General features: G+C 37.6%; 1 protein-coding gene across 4 annotated transcripts in view; it reads left to right on the plus strand.

The window, feature by feature from the left end:
- LOC131364618 (piezo-type mechanosensitive ion channel component 2) overlaps positions 1-14,711 on the plus strand; it is a 117,844-nt gene that overhangs the window by 43,790 nt on the left and 59,343 nt on the right. For all 4 annotated transcript variants that reach the window (XM_058407862.1, XM_058407940.1, XM_058408014.1 and 1 more), the window contains exon 4: positions 4,873-4,915. In XM_058407862.1, coding sequence (XP_058263845.1) covers positions 4,873-4,915 — 43 coding nt within the window. The remainder of the gene's footprint in view (positions 1-4,872; positions 4,916-14,711) is intronic.

Consider the following 14,711-nt stretch of genomic DNA (forward strand, 5'->3'; position numbering starts at 1 on the left):
CCGTACATACCCCAGCTTGTTAGGAAGTTGGGGTCAGAGCACAAGGTCAGCCATAAAACAGCACCTCTAGAGCAGAGAGGGTTAAGGAGATGTGGTAGCTTAGTGGTTAAGATGTTGGACTACTGATTGGAAGGATGTGAGTTCGAACCCAGGCCTACCAAGCTGCCACTGTTGTGGCCTTAACACTCAATTGCTCAGTTGACTAAAATGCAAATTGCTCCGGATAAGGGCGTCTGCCAAATACTGTAAATGTTAAGGGCCTTACTCAAGATCCCAACAGTGAGAGCTTGGCAGTGCTAGGGCTTGAACCAAGGCCTTCTGAGCAGGAACACAAAGCCTTAACCACTGAATCAACAGTGTCATGCAACTGAATCACAAGTAGTGTGCAATGTTGCATAATTCCATTACATTTCTCACATACAACATTTGGTGTGAATTCTAGTTCAATATATCCATTAATATACACTTGTGGATAATTCCTTCTTGCTCAAGAAGTCTTTCTCTTCTTTTCATATCTGTAGCTGGTAACAAGTTTTTTTTTTGAATGATTAGTTTTTTATTTGTATATGTAATAGTGCTTTGTCAATATATATCATGAGCTCAGACTAACGTTATGGGTGCAATCGGCCTGGATGAAAACTTCTGTCAGATTTTTTAAGGAAGCAGCAAGAACACAAGCACACTATACACAGTAGTGAAAATCTAGGTGAAAGGAGAGGAAAGATGCTTATAGGGGGAATAGGGGAGTCAGGAGCCTTAAGCACACAGATCCAGATTGGAGTTGAGTTTCGGGAGAAACCAAAACTTTGAAGTTTCACGCTAACTGACCAGAAAGTGCACATAGCACCGACAGAAAAACATTGACTGGATGTTGTGCTGGTATTTTAGCCTGTCACTAAGTAAATCTTGACTTAAGGTTTTGCATTAATGAAGAGGAAACAAGTCCAAAATCAAGGTACCCCATGGATCTGGTTTCTGTTCTGCTCCCAGTTTTAATGCTGCTCTGAGGCACTGCACTATGTAACTCTATGAAAACAAAAATATAACGAAAAAAGGAAAGACAGAAAAAGAGTGAGAGGGGGAGAGAGAGAGAGAACATCATGTGCTGTGCATGTGTACATATTGGGTGTGTCAAACCTTGCAAAAAAGTAAATCTTCAATGAACCTAAGAAGACATATATGCGCTTCATATATTATTATTGTTGTTAAGATCAATATACAGTAGACGCTTTAAAATCATTAAGACCCTCATGCTCAGGTGCTCAATGTAAGCAAATATGTCACATGTGTCTGTTTTAGTGGATAATGTCATCATTCTGTCATCAATCCAGGGTAAGACCAGTGCATCATGTGTTGCTTTTGGCAAACACATGTAGTGCAGGTGGAGATTCTATTTTATTTTCTCACAAACATGATGAAAATGTATATACAAAGCTTTTAACACCTGTCAGTGTAATGCAATGTGCCTAAAGAATACTGTCTATTGTGCAAAGCCTTTCATCTTTTGTTGGCACGTTTGTCTTCTTTGGCACTTTTCTGATGAACTGATGAAATATCCATGAATGTGGATGGGCATGTACTGGTGAAATATCTTGAACATTATAATGCAAGATATTTAATGCTACTAAACACTAGTGAACAGGGTGAGGATTAAATCCCCATATTTAAACATACATGTGGATGTAACTCCACTGATAAGATAAGGTAAGATAAGATAGAATAAGATAAGATAAGATGCGGTAACTTTATTAAACCCGAAGGACATTCTTTTGCCAGAGACTGCTTCAGATTACAAGAGAAATAAATATTAATGGAATATAAATGAAAAAAGAAATGGAAAAAATCTATATATGCACATGTATTCAAAAGTACAAAATGTGTTCAAAAATATAAATGAATATAAATGAAAAATATAAATGAAATATTCTATATATACAACATGTATTCAAAAGTACAGAAAAGGTGCTAGGGAACTAGAACATATTGAACATGATGTGATATTGCACATGGTATTATATTGATGATTTATTAGCACAATATTTATTTCATTAATTGTATGAAAAGATTTTGTTTAAATCTTAATCAGAACCATACCTTATATAATACAATTTTAATTTCAACTAAAGTATGTGCTGTAACTGTAGCTCATATGTGCTTGATCAGGTTATCGTTGAACCATGAGCGTGTTTTCTTTGAGCACCTTGAATGATTTATTTAGGCCTATAGGTTTGCCTTACACCTCTGGTTTAAGGGGTTCAAATCCTGCTTCCTCCATGTCTTCCTCATGTGTGTGTGTGTGTGTGTGTATGTATGATTATGGCCTCTGATATGTTGGCCCGGTGTCCAGGTTGCTCTCCGCATTATTATATTATATTATATTTTCTTTCTAGCCCTCTAAATATGGAGAACTTTCTTTATGTAAATATTGGCATAGCTTTTCAAATTCACCAACTCTAAATGCCATCTTCAGAAATGAAGTCCTTCATAGATATCTGTGACACTTCAGTCCAGTGACACACAAAGACATTAAAAAATCTTTCAGCCTTTTTTTTTACTATTAGACATGGAGCATTTGTAAGAACTGCACTACAGGACACTACCATTGACAGGATAATAGCTCATTGGAGCTGTCATGGATGGCACATGGATGGTGTTACAGCATTAGTGTTGCCACCTCACAGCTCCAAGTGTCCCTGGTTCCATCTCATAGCTCAGGTTACTGTCTTCGCAGAGTTTTGAATGTGTCCTCATTAGTTTTCACTTGGTTCTCTGGTTTTCTTACACTTTAGTTCTCTTTGGTCTATACCCTGTGATGGTTGGTCTGGCATCCAGGGTGTGTTCCTGACACATGTGCTGTGTTTCCAGGATTGGCTTAGGCTCCACGGCGACCCTGGCCAGGATAAAGCGGTTACTGAAAATGAATACACTCACACATTTTTAACCTAATCTCTGCTTTTGTGGTGTATGTGAGAATACCGCAGACAAGAATTTCAACATGTTTCACCATACTGAGAAAACTCAACTTAGGGGAAGATTTATTTATTTTTTAATAAGTGGTTTAAAAACGTGATTATAATACAACAACAGCCATTAGTCCTGCATTATAAGTTTTAACTAAAGAGCCATTTTGTTCTTTTCTCGGTGCAGGAAAACCTTGGAGAAATTCTTGCCTGTGGTCATCACGTATGTGTTACAGATGTGGTAGATAGAGATTAGGTTGATAAATGCTGAATAAAAATACTGAGTTTTCTTTTAAATATCCAGGGACCACATGAAATTGTCTGCTCATTGCTCTTGGAAGGCATAAAGTTCAAATCAGCCATTCTCTCACACACACACACACAGTGTTCAGAAGGCCTGGAATTGTGCGTGTAAACATATTTCTTGATACTCACACTTTCACAGTTTCAGTATAATCAACAGACTGTCCATAATGACCGGAAAGTACAGTATGTCAAGTGTGGACAGCTTTCTTTAGTGCTTTTGTTTTCTTGATCATGTTTGAGATTGAGCATGAAGCAGAAGCCATGGGGAAAGGGGACTGAAATTTGGGCTCACTCCAGACGTACTAATTTCTTATGCAATGGCCTCCTGTGAGATGACAGTTTGCCTCTGACTCGTGAAGCTGCTCAGCTCCCAGAGTATGTGTTGCAGTTTGAAACACATGCTTTCTATCAGTGAAATGTTGTAAATGAGGTGTGAATTACTACATATAGTGTGTATATCTTATACGCCCTTCTGTACAGCACCTCCTGGACTGAATGAAAAACGGAGTGCTCTCTGGTTTACGCTGCCGTTTTCTATCAAATGACATCAATGCTGCAATGCTTGGTGTATTTTTTTTTTTTTTTAAAGAATTGCACTTTATTTATGCATTGATAGAGACCGAAGAGAAAAATGAAAGAAAAACCTTAAAATTTTTAATCATATACAATTCAATTCAATTCAATTCAATTTATTTTGTATAGCACCTTTTACAGATAAATAAGAATTAGTACAGCTAATTCCATTTTATTTTATTTTATTTTATTTTATTTTATTTTATTTTATTTTATTTTAATGAATTTTTAAATTCCAAGACCCTACTGCATGTTAAAGAAGAACATAAAATATTTTTTTTTATAATATACCAGTGAAATAGGCATATATATATATATATGCCTATTTCACTGGTATATTATAAAAAAAAATATTTTATGTTCTTCTTTAACATGCAGTAGGGTCTTGGAATTTAAAAATTCATTAAAATATCATTCATTAATATATATATATATATATATATATATATATATATATATATATATATATATATATATACTTATGTAGTCATAAGTATATATCATTCATTAATATATATATATATATATATATATATATATATATATATATATATATATATATATATATATATATATATATATATATATACTTATGTAGTCATTGCATTGTATGCATATGCTGCATTTTTTTTTTCATATTTTGTCTATTACTTTTTCCTCTTTTTCCTACATTTAAAATTCCATTTTGACTCTATTTCTATTTTGACAATTTATATAACATGTAACAAGCATTTTAGTACATGTCACACTGTGTATGATTGTGTGTGTGACCAACTTATATATACAGGAGAATAAGGAGCCATTCCCAGCTCAAAAATACAAAAACCGAAAATAATTTTTTGCCCCCTAAAACTAACCCCCCCCCCCACCCCACTAGCAGTAACCTTGTATACAGTACATTCCTAGATATTTCTATACTCTACCCTGTTGTATACTTTTATATCTCTCTTATATACCGCTTCTGAATCTATTCATATTTATAAAGTTATTTGTGTCTCTAAATCTTGTTTCTGCTTTTTTTTTCCCCCTGCAGGTTCTTCATGGGAGAAATCAATAAGACAGCTGGGCTTTGAAAGGTAGGAGTGTGTTGCCTCCAGATTATAAATTCAGCTGGACAGCGTTTACATGTGAACGATGACAACACACTATTTATTGTTTGCTTTGATCTGCCTGTTTTCATTGGAGACCATGATTTCTTTGCCACAACAAGCCAGGATATTAGACTGAAGGATATTTTATCAAGCCATGAAGATAGACAAAAAAAGAACATTTATTCATATGACACTCGCTTTTATCCAAGCGTGAGGCAGAATCCAATCCAACCCAAGCACAGGGCTGTTAAAGGAGCCGACAAATTTTACTAACTTACCCCACACAAGTGTGAGATGTTTGTAGGATGAACAGAGGAAGAAAGAACTCCACTCACCCCAACCCTACCCCCCCCCCCCCCCAACCCCCCCTCACTCCCACACACACACACACACACACACACTGCCAAGTTAAAGAACTTCTAATAGAGAGCCAAATAATACACATAACCACAAGCAAGGGCCACACACTGAGTATTTGTGCAATTCTTTGTACACACACAAACACATACACACAAACACATACACACAAACACATACACACGTACATACTGGCCTGACTGTAAACAGAGCTATAAAATAAGAACAGGAAAAATAGGCAGTTATTTGAGAAAAGGAACTGTGAGAAATGGTGTGTTAGCAAGACACACACACACAGACACACAATGCCAGATGTGCACACATCTTCTTGCAGTCCCAGAATGCACCTCTGCAGTTAAAAAGTTGCTCTGAAATGATAGAAATAGTCATAGAGCATAAAGGCTCGGGACTAAAGAAGAAAGGCACAAATGTGTTAATAAAGGAATACTAAATGAGGGTGCCATGTCAGAACATGTGAGTAGTATCGAGGATATTAATACAGCTGCCGTTACATTTTAGTCTAATGAAAAGACTGCTGTATATAGAAATATGTAACTGTATTCGATTGACATGTAAATGGTCAACTCTCTTCATCTGCAAAACTGCCACAAAAATCCTGTGAAGTGTTCTGAATTCATGTGTTATATGTTCAGAATATGTGCTGGTTACCAAGGCTTTGTGACAGTAGTAACCCAAAACTGTTCGGATTAATTTATCTTCATCTTCATACTTATCCTGGTGCACTGAAAAATAAACACCAGTAGAAGTACAGTAGAGACCTGCTGAATATGTACTTTGAGGAAGAGATCCCTGAAACAATTAGTTTTAATACTCAAGTAACTTAAATAGTTCTTCCACCAAGGTCCTGGGATGGTCTATAAAATATAGTTTGTTATAGACAGACAGACAAAGAAACAAACTAAATAAATGTCAGCAGTTGATGACTACAATTTCCAAGCATCTGGCAACACTTCCCATAATGCCCTTAATAACACACAGTGTGCTAATTTATCCCTGGTTTGGGGGGAAGAAAAAATTCCACACCTTTACTTCCTGTGTTTGGTTACATTGACAGGAAAATTTAATCAGTGAGACATCCTGTTTCTCCACCCATTTTTGTACTGACATACATCTCACTTATTTTGTGGAATCCTGCCAAAAAAATGTGTATGAAGAAGAAAAGTGCACAATGCATCTGCACCTTTAGACTCATAGAAAACACCACTCCCTCACAGCCTGTAAAAATAGTTGAAGACATTAAACAGTTCGATCTACAGATGCACATGATTATGTTATGGTCTCTAGCCTGAAGAGAATTTATTGAGCATGCCTTATAAAACCTAAATAATGTTTTGGAATTGCTGTTTAACCATGGCCTAATTGTGTAGTAATTAATCAGGCAAATAAAATGCTCAAATACGCCTTTGATGGGTTTTTTTTTCCCCTCCACTAAAAATAATTGCTATAGATGTCCTATGTGTTTATTGGGTTTGACTGCCATTTCTTCATTGAGCTCATTGCGTTAACATTAACGTTGATCAAAGGGAGATTAGCAGACAAAAACAAATACCATTTCTCTGCAGTAGGCACCATCCAGCAACAGCCTAGACTGCAGTCATTTATTCCCCGAAATCAATCCTCTAAGCGGCATTCTCAGAGATGACTGGCAACAGATGCATGTGATTAAATTAGTCTTTAGGACAGGTGGCACCGTTCAAACCAGACTCATTTAGTTTCTGTATAATCACGTTTGCTGGACTGGTATTATTATGTATTATTGGTCTTATTTGACTAGCTGTGTGTCTGTTGGCCACCATGAGCAGCTCCTGGGGCCTGCTGTGGCGTGACTATGGCGGCTGTCTGGCTTCCCCCCGTTGGGAAGTGGCAGGTGGAATGAGCGAGGGATGACAAATGATTCTGATGAATACCGCTGAGCCGATGGTGTCTGCTGAGGGCTGCTTGGAGAAAAATGGCCTCCACTTCAACTCGAGCTGTGCTCAGACCTGGGTATTAAGACCTAAGGGGACATGGAAAGAACATGCTCTCAAAGAATAATCATGTTCATGTATGCTGCCAAGAATTCATCAGTTTGCTTTGGTAGCTATTTGGAGCTGCATGATATGCCACTTGGAACCTAGTTCTTGTTACAGTTTAGTGACTAAGATGGATGTTATTAACCTACATGCATCACAGCAGGTAAAAACTGGAATTTGGAATATCCTCAGGATTAAATATAACATATGTGCAACAAATATCCACACTGAACACTTGCTAATCATCTAATCAGCCAGTCATGTGGCAGCAGCGCAGCACATAAAATGATGCACATTATAACAAACAGAATCTCAGTTTGGCATGGTTGTCAGTGCCCATGGCTGATAGGCTGGTTTGAGTGTTTCAGAAACTGCTGATCTCATGAGATTTTCACACACGCTAGAGTTTATACAGAATGATGCAGAAACAAAGGGAAAATAAGCATTCAGTCAGAGACTTTTCTGTGGGCTGAACCACACTGGTGATGATAGAGGACTGAGGACTGGTTTGAGCTGACTATGGTAACTCTTTACAACTATGGTAAGCATAAAAGTATCTCATAACCATAACATAACACATCAAACCTTGAGGTGGATGGGCTACAACAGCAGAAGACCACATCAGGTTTCACTCCTGTCAGCCAAATAAGAATCTGAGGCTACAGTGAGCTCAGGCTCGTCTAAAGCGTACAGCTAGAAATTGAAAAGAAAAAATACATTTTAGTACAATGACAACATGGTATAAAAATGGATTGGATGGAATCTTCATTCATCTTCTAGTACAGTACAGACTATGTACTCTAAGGAAATGATCCCTAAATAAATTAACAAGGGAAAAGATGCTTCCTTACATATAAAGAACATCCTCTCATCCTCTATCTGTCTGTCTGTTTTTATTTACATCCGCTGATGCAAAAGAGGACAATTTGTCTATTTATTGTTCCCTGGTTTAGCCTTATTGGGTGGCTGTTTGTTCTAAAAATCCTCCAGATAACTAAATTGCCTGAGGTCCTTACAATCTGTCTCACAAAATGAGTTCCCATGAAAAGTTCTGATGATCCTCTGAATAAAAACATGGGAATAAGATTCTTTTTTTTCAGTCTCTTATAAACAACCATGTACACTACACCGTACAAGCTGTTAAGAGTAACTGATCCAAGTTTATGTTACCTATTAACTCTTTTTTTTTTACCAGAGACCAATATAAAAAAATTAATTTCCTCCTGTTTTATTGTGTCCATGATCAGCATTGAATTTCTTTCTCACGTCGAGTCACACTCTGCACTGGTGGTTAAGAACTCATATACAAGTAGATACTCAGGGCTTTAAGAATTTGTAGTTTTACCATTTCTTTTGTCTATCCTACTAGAAATACATTCAGAGCAAAGTTCCCAGAAAAAAACATATCAAACCCATTTCTGCTCTCTGAGATGCTCCAAGGTCAAATGTTCTCACACTGAAAGCCAACATTGTCCTGACTAATTTAGGTGACTTGGGGTGAAATATGTTTGTTTACACAGACTGAAAATGACCAATTAGTTGATTCCTATTTTGCCGGGAGAACAGGACGGCAGTGTACTGGTAAAAAGGGAAAAGTTTAGCCATTTTTTGGAGAGATTTCCTTTCACATTCTGATAAGAGTGTATCTGATGCTGGGGCATGCTGAGATCAAGCAGGCTTTTGTAGATTCTGTTATTTGGTGCTCTGGATCTTTCTGCTAATCATATCAGCATTTCCCGTCATGTTCTAAAGCCTGCAGAACAACAGAACAGGTGAATGTTATCAGCTTCCTTTCATTTTTTATGCTTCAGACAAGCTATTTTTACCTCAACATGTCAAGTATTTAGTTGAATGTTGATTTAAAGTCTTCAGATTTATTTCAAATTTATTCCTTTAAAGTAATCATATTTCACAGATACTCAGCACCTTCTAATAGCTGATTGTTATTTAGGAAGCAAAGCATCACTGGATACAGATGACAAATTGATGGAATAATAACCAATAATAGATGAAGAACCATTAAACACTGTGTCAAATTAAATATGATACACTGCATACATAAATGGTATTGGTACAGAATAAATTAGCTAGTTTTGCTTGAACCAAAGAGAAAGGTCATTAAAACACAAGGGATTTTGCAACAGGCACTTCTCTATTCTCAATGCCATGTGAGTCTTGAATCGTAGCACTGTTCTGCATATTGGCCTTGGACAGAAAGCAGCCAAAATCCTCGGTGGCCATTTCTGCCCTGTGTATTTGGACAGTTTCTTATTTGCTGTGAAAATTATTAAGCAGTTAAAGCCGCACTCAGAGATCTTTATTAGGGATTAGCGGGAAGTAAGCATGGCGTTAATGCTAAAATCTGTCCTTGCCAACTTCATTACCATATTACCTTAGGCACACGAGAAGCCGAACCTGAGCTTATCATCTGAACTGCCTCTTATTTTATTCTTCAAATAAAAAGTCATAATCATCTGGTTATTAATTCACATCAGCTAATTACCATGGCTGAAACAAGTAGCAGCAAGTATTAGTAGAAGTAGAAACAAGTATTAATTCTTTCTCTCTTTTAGTTTTCTTCAACCTTGTGAAACGTCTCTGTTTAGGTGTTCCATGAAGCCAAATGAGGGTGCCTGCGAAGCTCAAAGCAAAAACCAAGAAAAATGGGCTGTGTTTGTGAGCTGTCAGTCTGAAACAGACCGCTGTGCAACTCTGTGGCTTTGCCGGGCCTCGCTGACTCACTCTGCAAACAACAAGGCTAAAATGATTGAGACTTGAAGCCTGCCAGGCCTCCATTTTCTTAGGACGGAGATGGGATAAACAGAGCAAAGTATAGCAGGAAGTTGGAATCATGCCGAGTAAATCTGAGCTAGATTAAACCCAGATTTGCGTGAGGATTAATCCAGATCTCTGCGCAAGCTTGCTAGGTCAGGAATAATGTATTACCCATTATCTGTGACGTTTAGATTCTGTTCGTCTGCAATGGTGTGCGCTCAGTCAGCAACCAAGCTGACTTGAAGCTGCTGGCGGAACTGGAAAGGGAAATTACATGCATGTTATTTGTCCCTGAGGAGGTTAGCCTGTTGCTAAATAAGCCGGGAACATCAGTGTTGCGTGTGTCTCTCCTGACAGCGGAACAATTGGTACGGCCTTACATCCGAAAGACAACAATTACTGAATGTCAATTACTCCTATTAGCTGTGTTTCCAGATCAAAGCAAGCAATCAAGTTTCATACAAATTGGGAGAGGGCTCAAATAAGAAATAATCCATCTTCAGAGCTAACAGTCTTTATGAAATAGTCATTACACTGATTGATACTACATTGCTAGTTACTTGCATTTAGGATAAAATGTAGCCCTTTAAAGTCCTGGAAAATCATTCAGTTATTCATGTTAAGTGAGAAAGAAAACATCACAATGTGCTGTTATAGGAAAATAACCTGAGATGCAAAATAATCTGATGCAATATAATAAAGAATGACATTTTTTTTCTTTTATGGAAAATCCAAACAAATTATTCCACAATAAACAGTCTGTTCCTCTCTAACTTGTCTTTTTTCTCTTTCTTGAAGTTAATGAGACAGATTGTCATTGTCAGTTTTCAGCTTTGAAGGTTACTGTGCTGGAGACTCCATCCAGTAATGCTAAATAAATGTCTTCACACAGAAAACTTGTGGTCCATCACAAGACACCATGCTCACAAACATTCACACACACATGGGGTAGTTAATCTTAGCCTATCCACCAATGTTTTTCTGAGGTGGGAGGAAACCTGCAGGAAAGCCACAGAAAACATGCACGGAAACTGTGCACAGACAACAACCCAAGCTCAGGATCGAACCAAGGGCCCTGGCACTCTCCCGTGCTGCCCACGGAGGTCTGTCATATAAGGTGTGTTGTTATTATAGAAATCATAGAATATTAGACCTAGTGAATAAATATTAGCCTGTGAATATGATTCACACCTTGCTAGATTTGCTAGATCACCTGGCTAGATTTGGGAATTCAACATTATGAAGTATGTTATTCTATATCTATAAATTATTCAGTAACTACTAATATATAAGGAGTTACGAAAGTGAAGAGGGGTTAACAAACTGATTGGTCATGCAAGTTAAACCTTAGGGCACTTTAATTCAGCCAAAGATTAAGAGGTAAGCTATATTACTTTAAAAAGATGACATTTGTGTCAGAAGTAAGCTTTTTTCACGTTTTATGTACAATGTGATAAACACCATATTTTTACTCTATTTCACATTCTCAGTGCTGCTTCATTAATTTCTCCTTCTGATTAATTGACCCCTCATGAATCTTTGACCCAAGACCTCAGAGATTGCACTGGCTGCTTATACATTTTTGGCTTTTGAGCATGCAGAGGTACAACCAAGACAAGTGTTAAATGAAAATCCTGAAAATGCCAGTGAGGGAAACTGGAAGAGATGTCGCCATGTGGCTAGAAGATTGGCACTAGATTTGGAGCACTGACATGGTGGGCTTCTCAAGTGACCGTGTTGAGATGATGCTTCTTGGCATTACAATAGTAAAATATCTCTAATTTTTTTTGACAAATAGCTCATATTTGCATGTAGCAAATAAACGTGAACAGTTTTCTGTCAGTGTGTGGTCCAGAAGGACCAGATATCTGGAGAGATGTTTGAACAATATTTATAATAGTTTTTTATTCTTCATAAATTTGCTGCTCTGATTAAAAGTCAATCACAACAAATGTTCATTCGGCTAGAGCAGTTTTGGAAAGTGAGTCATGGCATATTATTTAATCAGCACATTGTTGATACTGTTCTAATATTTTATGGTATGTTAAAATCTCTGTAGATCAGTCCAGTTGCTCAGTCTTATCAGAATCAGAATCACTGTGATGATGGTAGGCCACCGTCACTGCGGATCTCTCTCAGAGATGAGATTGGATTATGCGACGGCCAGAAAGCCAGCTGGACCTTTGAAATTTAGTTACAAATTAAAATTTCATTTAGTAACAAACTTGCCTTCCTCAACATGTTGACCTGTTATTGTGTCCACATTTTCTCTGTAGTCACCTCTGTCCTATTTATGGAAACAATGGCTATATAATGTACTTTGTGGTAGAAATGCACAACATGGAAAATAATGTATTTCTGTAAAGCAATTTTTATTGTTTTAGGTGATAAATATCATTTACAAACAGCTTATGAATGGAATGTAAACTTGTCATGCCGTAAGTAAGACTTTACAGAGTAGACATGTTTCGACCATTATAAACATTGACAGACTTTCAAAAAAAGCTTTTAACTATAGCATGTCAACAAGGGTATATAAACATTTGAGCATGTTAATAAACATAACTGCTGACTTAATTGCTGCAATTTAAGCTGAATTTAAATAAACAATGGAATAAATATAAAGACGTGAGTCCTAAGATAAATTGCGAAATAGAGGCAATATATTTTTTGCTAAGAAACGTTTGCACTTAGTTGTATTTGACTTTCTTAGAATAGTCCTGATTCAGAACAATTGCTCATTATAGTTTAGGTTTTTGTAAAGTAGCTTATGTGAATTATAAATAATAAAGAGATTTTAAGCTAAAAGTTTTTATTCTGTTGTTAAACCAGCAATCATTGTTTAGTTTCAGAACATATACTATAAATGCACAAAACACCGATAGTAAATTAAAAAAAAGAAAGAAAAGCTGAATTCTATATATGAATTTGTAGGAAGCATATGATTAGATTTAGCCTTTATGCTTCTTTTTAAACAATTTTATCTTGGCCTTGCTGAAAGCTCAGGTTTTGTGGTATTTGAGTCCTGGATTGTTTTTTGTGCCTGCTGTGGAGAAAGAGGTATTGTCGGCTGACGTGATGGCCCGTAGATCCTCCAGCCCGTCCATTATCCCCTGCTGATGTTCTAACTACAGTGCCAGCTCGCCGCCCCACCAGCATCCAACCCGCACTCATCAAAGAGTAACTCAACCCCAGCACAAGCGAGACTCCAACCTCAGAATAGATGTAAGAATTATAACCACTCAGCGAGTTCTAAAAGCGAACCAAAAACACAGTTTTCTGTGTGGAGCCAACAATATTCTGGGTGTCTCTTCAAATTGGTGCTTTCACTGTGAACTTTGATAGCGGCTCCCTTTAATTCACTTTATGGCCCAGAGTTGCCTAGTTAATTCACCACACTGTCTTATTCCCAAATCAGTGCCATCTGTAGGACCTTCATTTTGCCAGCTCACGCTTTTCTCTTTATTAGCATGCTGAGATGAAAGGCGGCGTTAAGCAGTAGTGCAAACTGTTTAGGTACAGGGAGGCGCCTTTGGAAGAGAATCAGCAGTGGACAAAGCAAAACGCGGAATATTCGCTTCGACTAGTGCCGTCTGTCACTTATTAAATTTTATGGAGCAAACACGGTTTACTTCAAAGAGGCTGCACAGTCGCCGACATTTCTCTTTGAAAGCTGGGTCTCATGTGGAGCGAGTTGCATGTGTATCCAAACATTTGTTTAGGGCTGTCTGAGACCCAACGTCAACTAGGTGCAGGCTGATTTCCTTGTGAAGGGCCACTTGGCTGCTTATCTTGTTGCAATTTGAGCTGTTTTCCGTTTTCTCCTTGGGCTGTTTGTGATTTATAGAGTGATTGATGAGCACATTTGCAGTAATTGACAAACAATACATAATTCAGAAGGAACAGGAATCAATCTATTCTTTGTCCTAGAATACCGTATATTTGCAAATAGACTTACAGTAGATACAAAGGAGCTTGTTCCAACTGTACTGTGAGATGGTGTTGTAGACTGTTGAGACACTGTTAACTAAGACTGTGGTTTATGGGTCTCTGAACAGCCATCAGTGTGCTAATGCACTACAGTTTACCAAATGACCTTCAGCTCTTAATGCCATATAACCTAACCTTGTCTATGTACAGCTTTTATACATCAGAAAATGAGGGTCTTGTGGAATGACAGCTGAGTGATGCCTGGAGGACTGGGCAAGGTTGAAGCAAGTGGAGTTTCAGTTTTCAGGACAGAAACATGCAGCGCTGTAAAGTAAAAGTTGATCTGGGGATTGAAAGGCTTTCTTGCGAGCCAGGGAACTTGAGCCGAGAGAACTGCGAAAGGCTGTAGTTTGCCTGAGCTTGGAAATGAGAACCAGACGAGGTAGCGCATTAGCTGAGGACACTGGCAATCGCAGGTCTTTATTGTGGCTCAGGACATTTTTGTGTGCATTGGTGAGGTACTCCAGCACATTGTTGCACTAAACACCATATTTTAAAAGATAATTTGGCTCAAGCAGCGGTTTGGGATTCGTTTCTAATTGCAGTGTTTTAACTCTAGAAATGACCAAGCAGATGTCAGGATGGCTGAGCAGTTATGGTCTCTCTTGGAGGTGTGGGCTCAAATT

Source organism: Hemibagrus wyckioides, linkage group LG01, assembly GCF_019097595.1.
Source record: "Hemibagrus wyckioides isolate EC202008001 linkage group LG01, SWU_Hwy_1.0, whole genome shotgun sequence".
Taxonomy (NCBI): Eukaryota; Metazoa; Chordata; class Actinopteri; order Siluriformes; family Bagridae; genus Hemibagrus; species Hemibagrus wyckioides.